The 22808-nt window shown below is 34.1% G+C and overlaps 1 protein-coding gene across 1 annotated transcript in view; it reads right to left on the bottom strand.

The window, feature by feature from the left end:
• Positions 1–16464, bottom strand: part of LOC114356066 (homeobox protein BarH-like 1b) — a 96884-nt gene extending 80420 nt beyond the window's left edge. Inside the window, exon 1 of the mRNA XM_028309156.1 lies at positions 15840–16464. Coding sequence (XP_028164957.1) covers positions 15840–16365 — 526 coding nt within the window. The 5' untranslated portion in view covers positions 16366–16464. The remainder of the gene's footprint in view (positions 1–15839) is intronic.
• Positions 16465–22808: the final 6344 nt, after the last annotated feature.

Here is a 22808-nt window from a genome sequence, read left to right as displayed (position 1 = left end):
AAAAAAAAGACGCCACCTTCCATACAAAATCTGGTATTGCCATTTGGGCTTGATTGATGGCTTTGATCGTCAGATGTTTTAATTTTAATATGCCACATGACTTTAAAAAGATTTTCAAAAGGAAATTCGTCTTTTTAAAAAGTATTCATAGGTTCTTTGTTAAGCAGATAAGAGCAGCCATGAAATGTCTTTTATTGTCTCACTTTATAGAAAATTATACTTACTTAACCTGAAATTCATGTGCTACGAAAAATTCTAAATTATATGAAAAGTTCTGAAACTTTAAGCTTATTGTAGCTAAATTGAAAGCTGTTTACAATACACAGTTAAACTCTATGTCGGTCCTAGAAATGACTTGTGCTTCAGTAAGCTTTTTGTAACATTTAAACGGTTTTTAAAAGTGGGTAATGATTTTGTCTGAAACTAATCCTTATTCGCATGACCTCATAAATGCAGTAAAAGTTTTAAGTTTAGCAATAAAATGTTTAACAAAATATTTCATTAACATTGGTATAATAGTATCTGTAATTATATTGTATGTTTTACCAACTAACGATAATCAAATAATGACTTCAAGTGCTAACGTGAGAGTAAAAATTACTACAGCATCAAATCAAATTCAATCATCATTAAAACGGATGAAAATTAAATTCGTTTCAGATTCCATTTAGTTTACACGTGAAAGTTACACTTTAAAAAAGTATTTGCTTTAGTAAATTGAGACAAGATCACTTTCATATCTTGGTATTATTTAATGCGACGGCGAAGTATCAATATCTTTATAAACATAATGTTTTCGTTCGTTCGTTCGTTTCAGCCGAATGACGTCCACTGCTGGACAAAGGCCTCCTCCAAGGTTTTCCATAATGAACGGTCCTGCGCTGCCCGCATCCAGGCTCTTCCCGCGACCTTCACCAGATCGTCGGTCCACCTAGTAGGCCCACGCTACGTCTTCCAGCCCGTGGTCGCCACTCGAGAACTTTTTAACAAGTTAGAATACACCACAGTTAGAAGTGGTTCATTTTTACCTAATCATTGAATGGTTANAATAGTAACTTTTCAATTTACAGTCGACTCATAGCTCTACCTTTCCTATAACATAAACATTCAATTTTTTATGTCAACTTATACCATACTAATCAGTTCTTTCCACCATTGTTTTCAAATACACTGACCAATCAGCCCACCCGGACCGAGTCTAAGCACTGTGACAAATAGTACACAGTGTACTTTGAAATGTAAACATAATTCAATTAAGTACGTTGCAGTGTGTTCACTTATCGCGGGTTATCGCTGTGAGAAATTAGTTTTGCAAGTGTTAACATAGTTTCAATTATTACGTGATTTCTGTAGGCAAATGAACTAAGTTTTTCAGAGACTTGGCCCACTTTTTCATTGGTTGGGTTTTTATGGCGGTCAAGCTGTAGATCCTGGCTACACAGGAGTTGCAGTGGTGGGAACGAGAGGTGGGAATACTCCGACAAAGTGGGCCAAGTCACTTTGTCGGCCAAGTATAGGTAGTAAAAAAAGAAAAGAATATAGAACAATACCTACTCTTGGTAAGTATTTGTCTCTACATATTTACTTCGTCGATTTATTCAATACTCAAAAAGTTCTTTGAAAAAGAAGAATAATACATACGAGTACATACTCGTAGGTACATTTCAATATTCTCTGTCACTAAATAATCAGTCAAAGAAACGTAGGGTGTGTATTACCGTTATTGTTCAGTAACCCACTTATTTATGTATTATTTCTTATGTAAAAACGTATACAAAGAGGCATAAACACTTACCTGCTCAATTTAAAGAAAAATTCAATCGAACACATGCATGAAACCTTTTCAGCCTCAACAATTGTTATTTTAAATAATATTCTCGTGACTTACGAGTAAATACTCGAAAGCAGTTGGCCACAATCGAATAATTATTCGATGAATCGGTCTTCAAGAATCGATTTTGAGTGCTAAAGTGAATAGTGCTTTGTGAAATCAATATAAGAGTTTATAATTATCTGTGGAATTATTCCGAATAACTGAAATGTGGTATTTCTCGAGATAAATTAAAATTGCGGTTTCAACGTTTCGTTTTTAACATGAGTCACGATTTTGAAGGGAATAAAGATGATTTTAAAATATGTATTTATAGTACAAGGCCGTAACGATTGAACTTTTTCTTAAATATTCATGGAACGTTCCGTTTTCAGGTTTTAATAAATGCCTGATATTCGTTGCGTTTAATTAGTATTACCTGGCCTTTACGCGTCATTTTCCTTTTAAATTCTTTAGATGAAAGAAAATAATTGTTTTGCCTACAGTTACAGATTAAATGACTACCTAAATAAATGAAAAAAATGATTGACACTAACTGAAAAATGTTGGCGTGAAACAACTCAAAATATGCGTGATTCCGTACTACGGATGACATTTTAAGCTCCGACCGGCGATTCATAAAGTCCTTCACTAGGGTTGTCCTTCAGTCATTAAAACCTATTCGATGAATTCAATAAAAAAATAATTGCAATGAATTCATTGTGTGGGCTGCAATTAACAAGGACAAGTTTGTATCAGACTTAAGAGCCAATTTCGATGTCTGACATTCGTGATCATGAAAGGAAGACTGTGTGCTTACCATGAGTTTACGTTGTGCTCGCTAGCGACTGCGTAAAAAAATGATATAAAATGTATAATATAATATTGTGCAGCGCCCCTTAACAATAACCGCTAGCGGTTATTTTCAAGAAATAAAATCTTAATAGAATTTTTTTGACGTAGGTACTCGCTAGCGAGCACACCTAACGTAAACTCATGGTAAGCACACTGAACACTGTTTTTAAAAGTGTACTGTCAGATATCTCAATTAAGACTAACATTGAATAATAATAGAAATTCTAAATAAATAAAAAGTACTTAGCGAGCCTAATAGATCATTATAGGCATGAAAAATGGTTATTTTATTTATTTATTTTTCCTACCAAACGGTCGTTAGTGAATTCATCTATATAAACGACTTCCAGCTCTCGTCTGTCTGTCTGTTTATGAGTAAATATGATAATCTGGGTATTTTATCTTTCGCGCGAGTGGGTACGGCGGAAGACGTTAGTGTAAATCATTTGAAAATACCTACAGCACTATTTCTGTACTAATTGCTTTCATGCTTCGCGGTTGGGTACGCGGATCTTGAGATTGAGAAGACTAGCTATGCGGTTCAGGTTTGCTTGGTTATTGGGTTCACGACACTAGGTACATTTATTGCTGAAACATAGGTACCTACTTATTTTTGACTAAAAATAAAAATTAAATACGAATTTTCATGCAAACTTTCATCTCGAAAGTCAACTGCATATGTTCTTACACTCGTAGTAAAAAAAGGTAGACATTTTTAATCAAGCAAATCCATCAACTAAAATTTTAAAAAAAGTTTACACGTAGCATACAAACAGACAGGTTATTTCATAATAAATCGTAATAGTTATGATAACTAAGTATAGAGCTGATCTAAGCATTTAAAAACGGACAGGATGTAATAATATCAAAATTATGAGTTTTTTTTAGAAATTGCTATTATTCACTAAAGTATATACGTATGGAAACACTGTATGTTATGCTATTATATGTATTTTTGGTACATATAACATTTTTCTTGCGCCATAGTAATGAGCTACAGTAATTCGAGACAATTCAGAATGTAAATTTTCCTTAAGCAGCTCTTAATGACGGCAATAAAGAATTTAATTACTTGTAATTTGTGTGGAATATGTAAGGATGTTAATAAAGCTATAAATAGTAGCCGGACGTCTATCTGAGACTAAATGCAATAATGTAGAGCAGACTTACTTCATGAATAGTGTAAAATGTTATACATTTTTCATTTAATACTTACCTGAGATGTATTTTTAAGATAACAATATAATCTGAAAAATGTTAACACCAATATTTGAAAAATCATAGCAAGTTACAATCAAAGAATCTAAAATAATATTATGACGTAGTAAATGTGATATGATCTTACACAAATGATAAAAAGCCTTAGTAACTCTAGCTGTGTTTGTTAGTCTCTTAGGGTTTTCTGTTTTTACTTACACTGCTGAATTTTGGTGGTTATGGTGAATAGATTGGGATCAGTAACAAACACGAAAACTTGTCAAAATGAATAGATTTTTGGCACTTTTACGCAAAAAATACTACGGATTTACTACTTTCATGCTCCTTTATATCAAAAAACACGGAGGAAAAGCGTGATTCTGACAAAAAGAAATACACATTTAAAAGCTTCAATGTTACTGGAATCAATGTTATACAAAACCTGTATTTTTCCATCAATTGCAGCCAAAAGTTGCCTATTACGTGCCATCTCACACCCATTAAAACCTACAGAGATTATTATCTCACTAATGAACCTTAATTCGGCCACGCCCACAAAAAAAAACGTACGCCATTTTTAAAAACAACCAATCAAAAAATACAGTCACCTGCCCCAAAAGTGGGGCCCTCATATTATTTTGTGCAGCCTTGAATCGAATAAAAAATCAATCGATTCTATAATCGATTAACTTATCTAAATCAATATCTGGGGGTAAAATGTGGGGGCTCCTTCTGCTTTTGAATAAGCCATGTGTAACATTGTAATGTATGCGTCGGTTATTTTAAAATATTATGTATACTAACTCTACCTTGTTTTATTGCATTAAGTAAAATAGTCGTATTTAAGGCACTGAGAGTAAAAATTGCATTAAAGTGCAATATAATTGAAACTGAAATAAACTTTAATAAAGATTTATCTTTTATGTTTGTCAGTTGTTGAAAATATTTGTATCAAACAAAGATCCTTGTATTTCGAGAAATGCAATTTATTAATGGTAACAACGTTGTCTGTCACCTATTAGTACATAGTAGGTATGAATACCAAACTAGGCTATACGAGTATTTGTTACATTTAAGCAAGAGTAGCTAGTTATAGAGTAGAAAGTAAGTAACAATAGATATTTTTTATAATACCTCGATATACTGCATTTAAACGTAACTTCTATTATTATGCTATGCACGACTAAATTCCTAAAACCACCAAATTGCACAAAACTTCCATAGTCTATCATTTCAACCCATTCTCTACCAAGTTTGAAGCTTTAGTCATAGCTTTTCGGGCAATCATTAGTTCCAAAAAACTCAAAGGCACCGCGTTTATTTACAAAAACCACCCTATAATTCAACACTCGGGGTGTCCGAAACGTTGCCTTATTATATTATGACCCGCTGCCGATTTGGTGCACGATGTTCGATGGATTAGGGTGCGAGCTGTTGAATTTTACTTAGGGAGTTTATTTTGTGTAAGTAGCTATATTTTTACTTAAGACATTGTTTTTTCATAGTAACTTATTAATATTTTTTATTTAGGAAACTTACAGTGCAGCGTTATAAATATTTATAATGATTTTGAGTTCAGTAAGACTCTTCAGAATTATGTGTACCATTTTTTTATTTACACAAAAAAAATGGCAAACACATACTTACAAATAAATTATGACTTATATAATTATATTACAATGAATTTCTTCCTTACCAATAGACTTGGCTGTTAAATATAATTTTGGAGCCTTAAGCACTATAAGTCTATTACAAGTTGATTTGTCAATAAATTACCTAGTCAAACTACCAATAAAAATATTAAGACATCATTTTGTATATTGACTGAAAATTGCGAGTAAATTACTATTCGACATAAACTAAGTGATTTATGATAAAATCATGGTTACCTATATTTGGAAGCTGGATTTATTGCAGCCTGTTTTTGAGAGTATTTCAATTAAGTTCATTAGGTTACTACACAACTCAATTACCGGCCGCTTTAACTGTTAATCATTCTGAATCGTTAGAACGGTCATTAGTTTCTGAATCTTGTGAAATATAGCAAAATCTAAAGGTTTACCTTCTAAAAATTATCCATTATTTTACAACCTACAATAAAATAAAACATAAAAAATATCTGCTGGAACAGTTCACTGTTAAGTTGGCGAAGGTAACACTATCTAGGTTTATTCCCCTATTAATTGTAATAAATAATAGTTTCTTATAATTTTGATTTATGTTGTAGTTATCGACAATTACTGTGAGTGGAAACGTGAGAAAATACGGCTTGTGTTATGTGACTTGGGAACATTATTCTTCGACAAAACTCTAATAATAACGACAAAACTCAATAAGCGCGCACTATTATTGATCAAATATCCAAAGTCATTTTACATCCTTTATACCACAGATGGACAAGAGATAGCTCGATGGAGGTACGGGGATGTTATAATTAAATTAACTAAAGTCACAACACCTGCCTCGCTCTGACACAATGAGCAAGAGGGGGACAGAGCTATGCACCTTGCGCTCAAAAAATTAGGCGAACTCTGTGGGGCCAGTTTTTGGATATTATGGTAATTTTACGTTCTTGTGACATGACAGAAAGTAAGGTGTAAAATTATATCGAATCAAAAGGTTTTGTTAATTACATAAACAATGTCGTAGATAAATTGTATTGTGCAGGGCTCCTTCATGGTTAGCATACTCTCTAATCTGTGGTTAGTATATTTTGACTTTTAAATACTTAGTAGATACTGCACAAAGATATCAGGGTATAATGCCTAGTCTTAAACCGTATCTATAAAAGATTTACTTCATCAATTAATTTAGAATTAATCTCAACGGCAGCACCCCCATTGGCTTCCAATTTAATAAACCTTTTCACATTCAATTAGTCAGCGATTTCGCTCTGAAACTCAAATTATTGAGCAAAAGCGCAGCTAAATGAGCCTATAATGCCGCCTTTTTGTCGAGTTTTTTATTCCTTTTTTTTAATAGGGGTAATGTAAACGTGCCAGCACTGACACCTTTGCGGACCCCACAGGAGGTTCTATAGCTGCCATTTGCGGGCAATAAAATATAATAATTCTACACCCGTCTGCTCTATACTCTATGGTCACCGCCTCTGTGGGCTTTGTTCGAAATTCGAATTCGAATTCAAAGGACTTTATAATAACATCTCAGTTAATGATGATTAGTTTATTGTTCTTGGGTCCCGTCCAAGGTTATTAGGTCGGGTATTTTTAGAAATAATAGTGATTTAGAAGACCGATTAAAGTCAATTAATTATACTGAATATATTGAGCATAATTTAAACGATGTCAGTCTATCATTTTTGGGGATCGTAGTGATACGTCTTAAAAAAGCTCATAATTTTTTTTTTGTATTCAAAGCAACATTATAAGTAATTATGTCAATTGCGATGAGTTTTCTTTAAACTCATCAGAATAATAATAATCACAAATTAATGACGTGGGCAGAACTATATCAAATGGCCACTTATGTATACATTTTTATATGATATGTAGGTAATAAGAGTTAGCAAATGCCTAAATAATGGGTTCTGGAAACTTAGTGCTAATTTCGAGAAACATAAATAATTACGAATGAGCACAATGCAATAATGTATTTATTCATTACATTTATGTTATTCAAACGCGAGTGTAGTTAATGTACCGATTACATCAAGGTAAACACTGGACCTTATGTAGTTGTATTTAAGAGCTATTTTGCAGCAAAATATAGTATGTGCCGTTGTACTGGTCGTTACGAAGATTGCATCGCATAATCACACGAATGTCATATTTAGTACAAATCAAATGGCCGTGCGACATACAGAGGTTGGGTTGTGCACGTTTGCTATTGCAAATGACCTTGTATAGCTAGTAGAAAATCATAGAGCATCATAGCAACTAATAGAGCTCTATCGGACCATAGTGCATAGAAAGTAATTGGCTTTATGCACATAGGAATTACAGTTTTGAAATAAAATTTACTCTAGATACAGAAAATCTACAAAAAAGTCTGGGACTTGCTTAAAATCCCTACTTGATTTTAATGATTCTCTCTCTCCCGGTTAATGAAACAATGACGAGCGCGATATAGTTTTTCTGTGAGAGACTAAATTTCACGTGGCCAAAACCGCAGGCAAAAGCTAATGTCTTTATATTTTTCATCTTAATTAAACTGTTATTTAAGGAAATTATGGAATTATAATGTGATGTTGTAACGTTATTTTTAGTTGACACATTAACTTGAACGTTAAAATGATAAAATTTCACTTTGTGCGTTACTTCTATGTTGTCGTTACTACAAATCTATTGTAGGCAACATAAGTCGTTAACAATCCATTTACAATAATCACCCGAGCTAAGTACACTTGAACCGGCGCTTACAACAGAAAACGCAGAAATGGCCAGTTCATATCCTCACGATCGTCACATCCGTGATAGAAACACACGTTTAATGCACTAGTAATAATGATATAGAACCAACAATAATGTAAACTAATCTCCCGCCGAGCCTCCGGGGATGTTGAAAAAATTATATTTCCGTTCAGAAACCAGAATGACTTCCTCAATCAAGCACAGAGGTGCCAATGACAAATGACTGTTGGCGTTACGTGTTAATCTCGTAGCATATGGAGCATAGACAATCCCGCCTTTTCTAACGTCATCCTGACAGCTATTGTTAATCGCTTGATGTCTTCTTTTGTGCCAGCAACAATGGGTTTTTTGCAATGTCCGTGTAAATTGCGCTCATAGAGTCAATTAAATTCTTTTAAGGCCCTTGAAAAGGGTCCCGTTGAATGACTGCGTGTAACTTTTGTGGTCTTTAGAAGCTCATTGATTTGTTATTTTTATTGAGTGGTTAATATTGCTAAATGCAGTTCATTATGTTTTAATGGATCCTTTTTTATGTTTCTCACATTTTATAAGTATACTGTGGTCATGTTGATGATGAATAACAATCACAAATGAATCAATATGAATAAAATAAAAACTTTAATCAAAACTTCTTACTTTTAAACCTTTTTTATTTAACGTTATCTTAATCAACTTAAATGTTAACTAATGATAACAAACTCAATCAACGTTTTATTTCACGTCAATGCCTCCCCCCTGTTGTTTTAAATGATGAAGACACCGCTGTGTACTCTAAGTATTAAAATTTAATTGATAATCATCGTAATAAGCACTTAAAACATGTTAAATTTGTACTGGCCAAAGCAATGACAACAGAAAAAAATAAAACTTCGGCATAATGACAGCCCGCGGTGCCGCCATTCGGGAATCATTCAATTTTCGAACGCCGCTCTGTAATCAATGGCCAACCGTCTATTTGGGCGAACATCTTCATCATTATGAATATTAGCCGTGGGGTTCGCAGTGGACACTCGGATTAGTAGCGATTGCGACAGTTTTTGAGATTTCTAACAAAGATAAGAACGTTATTTTGTGGAGTTGATTGTATTTTTGATGTTTTCGTATCATTTTTAATGTGTGGATACGATTTTTTTTTCAACTAATGTAAGCACTAAGTACCTACTTTTATAGCAAAGAAAAATCTACGTTACTTTACATTTCATAACTAGGATGTCATGTAAGTTTTTTTTAATATTCCAGATGTTAAAGGAACTTCTTTTTAACTAGTGGCTTTATGGTTTCTTGTAAATTCAGAGGTTTACTTAAAGCGCTTCAATAATTTAAATTCTTGCAAAAATAAAGATTAAAAAATCCTCAAATCCGCTGTATTTCTCATTCTTCTTTCTTTGATTAAAACTTTATTTTTTAAGTAGAGCCCAGTATAATCTCTATGTGTAGAAGAATAGGCGACGTTACGTGTGACTCAAACAAACGGTAGTAAATTAAACTACATCTATAACACATACAGTGTGTTTAGGTTAGGGCTAGCGATAATTTAAGGCGATGTTATTATGTCAATTTTATCCACAAAAATTCCCCCAAAAACGTGCCCGTCAAAACTGAATTTTTTGACAAAAACTAAAATTCACTATTTTTTTTAAGTTTTTGGTCATTATTTTTCATTTTTGTGTTTTTTATGACACATATTATTGGCTTACAAATGCAATTTTTTATTTATCTGTAAGACAGGCACATAAAAATAAAAACAATTTTTATGTAGAGTTACTTAACAAATTAAGCCCCCCCCCCCCATTCCAAGGCTTAATTTTTTAAGTGACTCCATTGCATATATATGGGGGCATTTTTGTCGATAAAATTGACATCACAACATCGCCTTAAAATATCGCTAGCCATATCCCAAACACACTGTATACATCATAGTGCCCAACGTTATATGTCTGTTGTGTGTGGTGTGTGTCGCCACTAATTAATCAGGCACGAGCCATTAACGAATGCCGTCTAATTAGTGCAATCAATTCGCCGAACAAACATATTAACTACCTATTTATATCGTAACATACCTATCACGGAAATCCAAATGTATCTGTACACATCTATAAAACATAACCCTCCTTCTGGCGCAGTTGGGTAATGATCCCTATTTTCCCTGGACGGCATCACGCGTTAACGACTTGACCGATTTCCCTAATTATTTTTTGTTTTCATTGTTCTTGCCACGAGAATGTTCATAAAATTAAGAAAGATGCGCGGAAAATTATAAGAAATTGAGTTAACATAACGTCCATATTCCCGCGACCTTTACCAGATCGTCGGTCCACCTAGTAGGAGGCCTGCCCACGATACGTCTTCCAGCACGTGGTCGCCGCTCGAGAACTTTTCTGCCTCAACGGCCATCGTCTCTACGAGCTATGTGCCGGTCGCGGCCTCGCGGGAAGACCCTGGATGCGGGCAGTGCAGGACCGTGCACTGAGGAAAACCTTGGAGGAGGTTGGCTGAATCGAACGAACGAACGGCCATAGATATTACCTTTTCTTTAGAAAAGACAACGTCTGTGTGTCAGGACAGCTAGATTAATTAATTATATTATTTACAATGTAAAGACGACGGCAAATCAAGCCAAGCCACAGTGTTTTATGTAGTTAGAATTGGTTCTATTTTCCAATAAAATTATAAGACTACTCGTACATGTTTTCCTTTGCCTACTTGTTAACCCTTTGTCTAACTACGACCAGATGAAATGTTTGATCTATTAGTTAATTTTAATTTCAGTTTTCAAAGATATTATGTTTTTCTTGGGGCTAATACTTATAAAAAAAGGGGAAAATGGGAATAGTATTTCTTTTTTTAGTAAAATATTGTTTTATGTATCAATCTATGCGGAACTTAAGTTCCAAAGAAGACAATTGATTTATTAATTGAAAAAACAATTTCTGGATAAAAATAATATTATACCTTAGAAATTAATGAACTTTCCTTGTCAGGACTACGGAACCCGAAAAAAGAATTATATACCTTAATATTAATTGAACACATTTTTTATTAGCTGCATTAGAATTGATACGTGGTAAATTGTAATAAATTATTACAAAACAATTTTCAGACACCAGTCGCCTTTTACCGTTTTTTTAAATAATTACAACCCAATGTCGTAAGTAATTAATGATTTTTTTGCAAGTGCAGTCAGCCATTCTTAATAATACATTACATTATTAAAAGATTTTAATCTTATAAGATTTTTTTCAATATGTAACAAATATTTAGATTGTTAGTTCTTTATATTGTAGAAAGACCTTTTAATAACTCAAATTAATTGGCAGTAACTACTTAAACAATTCAATATGTACTATATTATTTTAGCCCAGTTATTATAGCTTCACCTTTAAATTATTTATTAGTATCTACTTGTATGTTAACCCTTTACAGGACACTTATATTCATACACAAAACACTCAGACCTAGCCAGAAATAAACCCAGAAATAATTATACCTACGTGTATAAAAATATGATTTGCATTAGTAATAAAAATGTTACACTGAACGTAAAGTTACCTTTTTCCAATTACATTATGTGAAGATTAGGTCGTATATTCCCGGTTGTCACCACTGAGGATAAATGGGAAAAATAATCCCAATTGTCTGTCACCAGTGTCGACGTATAACACATACTTTCCAAGTTATAGCTACTGGCTTTCTTACCACTACTGACAAATGATAAGATTCGTTTCAGATACAGTATATTTTTTTTTATGTTTAAAGCGGTAAATATGAGCGTACCATAAATAAATTAGGTAACATCCTTTATAAAATATTCTCATGTAAAACTAAGGGACATGAAATTAATAAAATTTTCTAACTAGTTTCATTTTATTATTTAAAAAATTATAAGGAAAAATGCATCGCTAATAAAATATATCCTAAGTACATGAAAAATCAGGTAACTAAACTATAAAATTTATCCTTTTTTTAAATAAAGAAATTAGTAGGTACTAAGCATAAACATGCGTAATTTCTGCATAATAAACTTCAACTGGTTTTTAGCGGATGAAGGGTTTTTTTATAAGTTGAGCTATAACTGTATTTTCAAGTTTGCGTTTTGATTTAATTCCAATTAGTTAGCAATAAGTANTTAAATAACTTGCAAAAAAAAATTAACCTCTAAGCAAGTAATTCCTTAGTAAAATTGTTAAAGTCTTTACCTGTTTGAGTAACATTTTCACCCGTCTTGACAAAATCCGCCATAACTGTTTTTTTTTAGTGTTTCCTATTGTAAATTTTAAATCTACTGTACATTGATCTCGGAGCCATCTACTTAGTAAATTCAAATCCAACTAGAGTGGTTCAAAGTCAGCACCTGACAATATTATTCTTAAAGCGGGCAATTACTACCAGTGGGCAATCACTCTCTGGTTTACCCTACCTACTTTTATAGCAAAGAAAAATCTACGTTACTTTACATTTCATAACTAGGATGTCATGTAAGTTTTTTTTAATATTCCAGATGTTAAAGGAACTTCTTTTTAACTAGTGGCTTTATGGTTTCTTGTAAATTCAGAGGTTTACTTAAAGCGCTTCAATAATTTAAATTCTTGCAAAAATAAAGATTAAAAAATGCTCAAATCCGCTGTATTTCTCATTCTTCTTTCTTTGATAAAACTTTATTTTTTAAGTACAGCCCAGTATAATCTCTACTATGTAAAAGAATAGGCGACGTTAGGTACATTTGTGACTTTAAAAAACGGTAGTAATTAAACCACATAACAGTGTGTTTGGGATAGGGCTAGCGATAATTTAAGGCGATGTTATTATATCAATTTTATCCACAAAAATGCCCCCAAAAATGTGCCCGTCAAAACTGAATTTTTTGATTAAAACTAAAATTCACTATTTTTTTTAAGACTTTTGGTCATTTTTTTTAATTTTTGTGGTTTTTTAATGACACATATTATTGGCTTATAATTGCAAATTTTTATTTATCTGTAAGACGGGCACATAAAAATACAAACAATTTTAATGTAGAGTCACTTAATAAACTAAGCCCCCCCATTCCAAGAGGAGGGGGGTGGGCCCACATATTTTTGTCGATAAAATTGACATCACAACATTCACAACATCGCCTGAAATTATCGCTACGCCTATCCCAAACGCACTGTATACATCATAGTGGCCAACGTAATATGTCTGTCAGTGGTCTCTGTCGCCACTAATTAATCAGGCACGAGCCATTAACGAATGCCGTCTAATTAGTGCAATCAATTCGCCGAACAAACATATTAACTACCTATTTATATCGTATCAGACCTATCACGGAAATCCAGATGTATCTGTACACATGTAAAAACATAACCCTCCTTCTGGCGCAGTTGGGTAATGATCCCTATTTTCCCTGGTCACGACATCACGCGTGTACGACTTGGCCGATTTCTCTAATTATTTTTTGTTTTTATTGTTCTTGCCAAGAGAATGTTCATAAAATAAAGAAAGGTCCAAGTCCATATTCCCACGACCTGTACCAGATCGTCGGTCCACCTTGTAGGAGGACTGCCCACGCTACGTCTTCCAGCCCGTGGTCGCCACTCGAGAACTTTTCTGCCCCAACGGCCATCGTCTCTACGAGCTATGTGCCCCGGTCGCAAGAAGAGCCTGGATGCGGGCAGCGCAGGACCGTGCATTGTGTAAAACCTTGGAGGAGGCCTTTGTCCAGCAGTGGATTGGCTAAATGGTGTCATTTGGCTAAATCGAACGAACGAACGGCCATATTAACTTTTCGGGGCAGTTACAATTTAAAGACGACGACAAATTAAGCCAAGCCACGGTGTTTATATGTAGTTAGAATTGATTCTATTTTCCAATAAAATTAAAACTACTCGTACATGTTTTCCTTTGCCTACTTGTTAACCCTTTGTCTACCTACGACGACATAGAGGCTAGACGAAATGTACTTCATTTTTTTTTCAAGAAGTCGTAATATAATTTCTTTGATAAGGCTATTGTATAAAAAAGGGGAAAATGGGAATAGTGTGTTTTTTCAATATTATTGTTATATTATTGTTTCATGTATCTATGTTTTTTTTTTTTCAATATTAGATATTGTTGCATTATTATTGTTGTTATATTATTTATTGTTTTATGTATCTATGCGGGACTGATAGAGTTCCAAAGAAAACAATTGATTTATTAATTGGAAAATCAATGTCTGGATAAAAATAATATTATACCTTAGAAATTAATAAACTTTCCTTGTCAGGACTACGGAACCCGAAAAAAGAATTATATACCTTAATTAATTGAACACATTTTTTATTAGGTACATTAGAATTGATACGTGGTAATGGGCATCAAATTGTAATAAATTATTACAAAACAATTTTCAGATACCAGTCGCCTTTTATCGTTTTTTTTTTAATAATTACAACTATTTAATTACAACCCAATGTCGTAAGTAATTAATGTTTTTTTTGCAAGTGCAGTCAGCCATTCTTAATAATACATTACATTATTAAAAGATTTTAATCTTATAAGATTTTTTTCAATATGTAACAAATATTTAGCTTGTTGGTTCTTTATATTGTAGAAAGACCTTTTAATAACTCAAATTAATTGGCAGTAACTACTTAAACAATTAAATATGTACTATATTATTATAGCCCAGTTATTATAGCTACACCTTTAAATTATTTATTAGTATACTCTACTCGTATGTTAACCCTTTTCAGGACACTTAAATTCATACACAAAACACTCAGACCTAGCCTTGACCCAAAAATATACCTTACGTGTATGAAAATAAGATTTGCATTAGTAATAAATATGTTACACTGAACGTAAAATTACCTTTTTCCAATTAAAATAAGTGAAGATTAGGTCGTATATTCCCGTTTGTCACCACTGAGGATAAATGGGAAAAATAATCCCAATTGTCTGTCACCAGTGTCGACGTATAACACATACTTTCCAAGTTATAGCTACTGGCTTTCTTACCACTACTGACAAAATGATAAGATTCGTTTCAGATACAGTATAATTTTTTTTGTTTAAAGCGGTAAATATGAGCGTACCATAAATAAATTAGGTAGGTACATACATCCTTTATAAAATATTCATGTAAAACTAAGGGACATGAAATTAATAAAATTTTCCAACTAGTTTCATTTTATTATTTAAAAAAATATAAGAAAAAATGCATGGCTTATTAGGATATATTTATCCTAAGTACGGAAGCATGAAAAATCAGGTAACTAGACTATAAAATTTATCCTTTTTTTAAATAAAAAAATTAATACTTAGCATAAACATGCGTAATTTCTGCATAATAAACTTCAACTTGTTTTTAGCGGATGAAGGGTAAACGGTTTTTTTTTAAGTTGAGCTTTAACGGTATTTTTAAGTTTGCCTTTTTATTTAATTCCAATTAGTTACCAATACCTAGTCGNCAATAAGTTTATTGATAAACGAACCGTGTAATCAACAAACACAATCGATCAAAACTAAGGTTATTAGAGTCATTTGTTTAAAACCGCGATGACTGTTAATTTACCGAAGTGCTTATGAAACAATCAACAACATCCCCGCGGGCAGGCGAAGGGTTAAATTAATGGTTAAAAACTTACCTCCGTTGTCAGGATTATTCGCCTCGAAGGTTTTGCTCGTCATGTGGAACAGAGCATCCAGGGGGGTGTGGGGCGCATTAGAGCCCTGTTGCGGCGCTCGCCGGGGCTCCGAGCAGCAGTCCGAAGCTGACGATGAGCGTTCGGAGGCCGAGTCGCAACACTCCGTGGGCGCCATATCTCTCGGCCTCAACAGCCCCAAAGCCGCCAGCCGCCATCTCTCACCGTCCAACAACGCTGCACCAGCTAATCTCTGCAACCGCTGCAGTCTCTCAAAACCCGACGCGTCCCACGGCCGAACGATACGAGGCGGAGTGCGCGGGCTGTGCGATAAAATGTCCAGAATAGAAAAACTCTTCACGCCTTCGCCCCGACGCTCCTCCGCCGGCTCCGAGGCCATCTTCAACCGCTTCAGCGGCCTGAAGTAGTCGTGGGGCGACGGCGACCGCGACGGCGCCGGCGACGGCCGCCCAACACTGATATCGTCCTCGGAACAGCTGTGTCCAGACATCGACTCCTCCTCCATCATTCAGTTCACAGATCCATCACACAACAGTCACAGAATAAATCGGAACGTTCCACCGGTATGTTTATCACTCGGTAACACAGGATACGGCTGACGAGTCGACGCGCCTCGGTCAACTGACGTGGCGTATGACAGCCCTGGCGCGGGCGGTGGGTCGGGGCGTGGCTTAAGGAGCCGCGGCCAATGGCGGTGCGCCGCTTTAATGCGCGCGCGCTCTGGTTGGCCGGCAGAGGCGGCAGGGGCGACGCGGGCTGTCACACTCGAAGCTCCAATAAAACTTTTTAATCCGGCCCTGGATTGGGGGGCGAGATTCGTGGTGTGATTAATTTAGCTCGCCGCGGGGGGAGCGGGCGGCGCCGGGAGGGGGGCGGTTAATTACCGGGATGAAGACGCGAGTCTAACTACTTGCTCCATTATTTAGCGGCGATAAGGCCGACGTTTGTCACCAGAGAAATTGCCACTTTCCTTCATTTTATAGTTCATCGGTTAATCGTCGAAACTAAGGGTATCGGAGTCGATTATATTATAATTAGACGATAATGTACAGCTGGCGGTTTAATTGGCAGATGTTTTTCCACGACGGCTCTCTTGTTAGCTATTAATTTTCTTTGGCGTGTAATTATGAACGCTAATACCGCAATTATACACCTACACAATGTCCATTATTTTGCTAAGGCGACTACGAGACACGCGTTTGATTTGCCGAAACTGATTGTAATAAATATTAGTGTACATTTTGATTTGTTTAATGCCTAATTTAAATAATTAATTAATTTGATTGGAGCTTGTTATTAATTGATAGATTCATCACATTTGTGCTAATTACGCCATTAAGATTTTAATTATAACTGTTGTGTTACACGCACGTTATCTACCTACTTACCTATCTGTAGCTAAATTGTTTGTTATACTTTTTGTAGTTAAATTAATTCACAAATTAAACAGAGCTCAATATTAGAAACATTACATCTAATAAGGTTATTAATTAAAAAAGTTTATAATTTTTACGTTCACTGCAACTTAAAATTCGAAGTGCGTTTAAAAACCCAAACAATAAAAACGTGCAAAGAATGCCGACCGAAATGGTAGGTACATAATAAGTAAACAGGTGTTCAATTATAAATGTAAATATAATTGAGAATATCCAAGAATAATAGACAGTTAATTCTTAAATTAAAACTCTTAATTATAATTATTATTATTATTATTATAAGAGTTTATAGTGAGTATCAATGATGTGAAACTTAAAGCTGTGCTATTATGATTAAATATAACTTTAACGTGTCCTTTAGAAATATCACAAATACCTAACGCAAAAGAAAGAAAATTAACATATCTAAGAAGATTTGTTACAGAATACTCGTACACTTTAAATTATATTAAAATCCGAAAGCTGTTAACTATAACGAATAATTCTGCGGTTACCAACGAGCTTATTAAATCAACTGACACACATCAAAAAGTACCAACTAAATATTTTACCTACACTCATTAATTCTCTAGAAAACCGCAATTGTATTGTAACAATTAAAAACAATGACAGGTGAACTAAGAATTTTAAATGATGTCCTTAAAATTATCCTTTTGAAAACATGGAACAAATACTTACTTACTTAAGCACATAAAGTGTTAACAGACAGTTATTACATAAATGCAAGACTCAAAAATTGTTTTATTGTGAGTGAAGGAAAACTAACACTCATTAACTCTATTTTCATTAGAATGAAAATGTAAATGAAAAAAGTGTATTAAATAGTGCCTGTATAAAGTCTAGAGCTTAATATTTCCAACCTTTTTAAGCTTTTAATTGTTCTTTTACATCAACGATAAATAATGAAAATAAAATTGTAAAAACTTTAAAAGCTCTCAGTGTTATGTCATTCGATAACTTTTGAAATCAAAAGCCTTAGGTATTTGAATTCTATAGGATTTAATTTCGTGATCTAATCTTGTTGATTTAGAACGTGTAGAGCAGGAACTTAAAAGCCTCAATCCACAGTTCTAACATTTTAATAGGTANTTTTAATATTTTTAACGACCTCAATTAATCCGTATCCAAATAAATGTAAAGTAAACACAATGTTTTTTTATTTCAATAGAAACATAACAGTCCACCCATTCACAAACCACACACACAAGCATTAACGGTCGTTGGACCGCCATTTTGCCGCGTGACGTCACTTGACGTCACCACGTCACGGTCGACAGCGCGGGGAAGGAAGCTAATCTAATTTGACAGTATTGTTTTTATGGGGGCACTGGCTGGTACCTACTTATTGTAGAGGGCGGAGTTCAATTGTTTAAATTATAGGATAAAAAGTCAATTTGTTTTTTTTTTTTTCAAAAAGTTTTCATAAGGACATTCAGGGTTAATTAAAAGTCAACGTTATTTATTTTCATTAATTTTATTAACTTATTATTTCATTAAAATAACAAATGTAAAACTAAGTAAAAATTGTGTCATTATCACATGTTATCACTTTCCATAGTTTCTGTTTCTAGCAATGATACCAAGAACGCATTATTATGTCATATAAAATAGTATTTAAACGCCATTAGGTACATAAAGATTCCTTATGTATGATCTATCTTGGAAAAACTCACGTCATCTGTAATTAATTGTGTGCTTACAAAAACTGATTTGATAATCTCGTTAGTCGTCGCTACGTAAAGCTACTAAATTAGCATCGAAGGAAAAGTAACTAAAACAGAAACGTTTAGCCACCGAATTGCTCTTGCTTATTTACCCAAGCGCCGCACCCAACCAGAACTCACTTTTTTCACACAACAAACGACCATCTTGTAATCTAACGCGCTGTGTCATTACAATGTCATTTCCCATGCCGGAACCGGCGCCATATTGCTTGCTTTCCCGCCATTATTGGCCAATCATGTCGATTTCCGGTGCGTTCCGTTCACGTTATTAGTATTATTGACAGTAATTTTGATAATTTTATCGATTATGAAATAATCGTGTAATGTGTGGGTATAATGACAATATTTAGATTAGGTGAAATGGTGAATGATTGCGGCATACACGAAGCGTTTTATTCAATTTTGATAAGTACCGACGATAATACATGAAGGCAAACAATGTTGTACATCTTATTTGATTGTAATGGGAACTATTTTGCATCAAAAATAATAATCTGAGGTGCCAGAGAGGACACCCAGACAGAGAGAGCTAAGTATTCTATAAAGTACATAATTTTCCTGTAAATGCTACAGGTAACCTTGTTGGTGATCAAATAAATAAAATAAATAAATGTGCGTGATGATAGAAAACTCTTTATGCTGAAAAAGATTACCTACTGAAAAAGTCATGCCTAGATACGATCTCACGATATTTTGTTCGAAGAGAGAGTTCTTTTTGGTTAGTTATAGAGTCAAAACGTTAAGTCAAGCTACCTACATAGCATAGGTATGTCATTTTTAATGTAGAGTCTATACTCGTAATACAGCGCATTTACCATGGAACTTTACTATGAAGTTTATTTAATTTCTAACTATCAGTTGTCTAAGTATCCGCAGGAAAAGCTTCTACTTTAGTGCTCACTTGACTTTTGAAGAGAAACTAAAGGAAGTAATATAAAACAATTAGTTCTAACTGGCATTTAGCTAAATTGTTTGTAACGGAAGACAACAGAACTTATTACATAGTTAAAGGGAAACTTGCAATTTTCAATATTTATACTCAGTACTTATTGGTAAGCATCCTTCACGCGAATGAGTAAAACATCCTGATTTTCTCAAATACAGTTTTAGAAAAGTATTTCTGGGTTCTGTAAAGTGAAATACAAGTAACATAACAATCATTGTATCGTTAAAATATGGATACGATTGAAGCTCTACTCGCATAATTATTGCAAAACCGCTATTTAGTATTTTTTTTCTGTCAGCAGTCGGTTTATAATCCGGAATGAAGTCTAGATAGTGGAAACCTTTTACATAAAAAGTCACCGTCTACAATAGCTAATTTGGGTACCTAGCTTATAGAAGTTATGTGTTCAATTACTTGGGTATTTTAGGTAACAGTCATGAGCTTTTTTGGGGCTTTCCATAAAGTGTTGTTTTCTTAATCGAAGCTCCACCTTCTGAACGTACTTAGTTTTGTTTACCATAGGTAATCAAAACAGTAACAACAGCTCCTAGGTTAATCTTCAAGAAAACTGTCATTGACTTTTAACATAATGTAAATAGGTAAATAACCTGCATAGCATCCAGCGCTTCGATTCTGGCTAATTCCACACAATATACCACACTGCTTTAAACTACGTGCAACGCCAGTTTTGAAGAAGAAGAAAGGTCATAGCCGACTTATCAACTCGGAAAGCGATCAACACCGTATCGCCTTTCGCGAGCTGTGAACTGATTAACTGATATGATAATGTTTGCTGGAGGAGCTTGAACACATAGATTTCATCAATTTAAACAATTTTGTAAGCAGACTCTTTTTACTTACTTAGCCCCGCCATCTTTATGCCCCTGGGAAGAAATTATAAGTAACTGAAGTAGTTACTTTCGCATACTTATTATTACGGCAATAACAATAAACTTATTTAATTTCCCAAATAAAAAGTTCACGCTCAGCCTACCGTGGAGCAATAAAATTCAGGCTAATTCCAATGTTTGCTTTTCATTTATTATTTGGGGCTTTTAGAAGCAAATCTCTATTATAAGTGACGCTAGTTGATGCTCGTGGCTTTGCACGCGTAGAATCATTGAGGTACTATGTATTATGACAAACTACGAGTCTTATCTTTATAAGTACCAACCTATTTTTCTTATAAAAATATATTTTTTACACTATACAATCGTCGGTCCACCTTGTGGTAATAAAGGTAGCAGGAAAGTGCTGTATGCAGGCCGCCCGGCCATTGTGGAAATCATTGGGGGAGGCCTATGTTCAGCAGTAGACCATTGACGTCCTATGGCTGAAATGATGATGATGATGATGACACTATACATTAAAGCTATTTTCCGCTGTATTACATTATTTTAGTCACTCAGGACAAACAGTTTTATTTTTATAGAATAGCGGTTATGATTAATATCAAGATAAAGAGTGCCGGTGGTTTACTAAAGATAAACTTTACGACTTTGAGAACAAATGCAACGCAAATATGAATTTAATTAAAATAATAGTGTCTGTTTCTTTTTATAATTAGTACCTATACAGCTTTATTTACTTTGTTTTGTTTTAAGATGGAATTGCTATTCGGAATGATAATAACGGAGTATTTTTATTATAGGTACCTACATATTTAAAATGTTTTTATTATTCTTAGACCTAAAGACTATGTTACAGTGGTGAAAGGTTATTGATACCACCCAAACACTTGAAAATCCATCATGTGAAAACCTTCAATTTGACTGCCTCAAATAAAAAGCAACACATAAAACCCTCAGAGCAAGAAAGAAGAACACAATGGATTCACGTCCTCTTCAATTGAAATTCTCGTTAAAAATATCACATTAAACCCAAGAGCAGTTATTTCCAACTGTGAAATGTAGACAGTCTAGTTTAAAAATGTCAAAACTGTACCTCGCATTACGCACACTGCAATTAATCCTCACGCGAAGGCATTCTACGCGCTCAGCCTGTAGCTACGAATATAATCTGTAATGCTGTTATGGCCACCCGCGCGCTGCTTATTACGATTTATGTGTTGAAACCAAATTGAGATGTGTTATAATGACCGCTGCCGAAATTACGTCTATGAGTTTGGGCGCGCTCGCGTTATGGTCGGTGCGTTTGAAGTAACTTGCTCTACATTTTAGCTCGAGGCGAAATTTATCTACAAAACATGCTTCGTATATTATTATTGGTTTTTAGAGTAAATTCTCGGTTTTTATTTTAGAGTAAATCGGTCTGAATAACATGTAGCGACTGATGCTAATTAAGTAACGCAGAGTCTCTTTGGCACCACATATTTTTATTCTATTTGAGCTTTTCCTTGATATTTTTCGGCTGGATAATAATAAGTTTAATTTATTTTGCTAAATATTTTACAAATTACTAAAATTATTGAAACACCAATTTACCAAACTTTTTTGTCCTCATGCCCATGTGTACCTACTACCTTCCCTAAACTGAATAACTATACAGGGTGGAAGCGATAAGTGATCTCACTCGATTATTTCTAAACCACACAAGATATCGAAAAACCGGTTACTGATCCTGAAAGTGCTTCACGAGCTCTTTTAAACAATATCAATAATACTAATAGGTTACAGAATAAACTGGATCTATCCGAAAATTCAATGTTTTCAGCTTCCATACTAAATGTATGCCAGCCACCTATTATTAGAAGTGTGTATTTTTTAAAATTAATTAATAAACTTTTAAAATAAACTCGTAAATTGCATTCTTATTTAGCATTGTTTATGGAAAACGCTGGTTCTAGGCTTTACTTGCTTTAATATTATCAGGAACCGAGTGCCAT

The sequence above is a fragment of the Ostrinia furnacalis genome, unplaced genomic scaffold (assembly GCF_004193835.3).
Source record: "Ostrinia furnacalis isolate ACB-3 unplaced genomic scaffold, ASM419383v2 OfSCF2617, whole genome shotgun sequence".
Lineage (NCBI taxonomy): Eukaryota > Metazoa > Arthropoda > Insecta > Lepidoptera > Crambidae > Ostrinia > Ostrinia furnacalis.
Note: the sequence above shows the minus strand (reverse complement) of the source record. Positions and strands in the feature narration are given on the sequence as shown.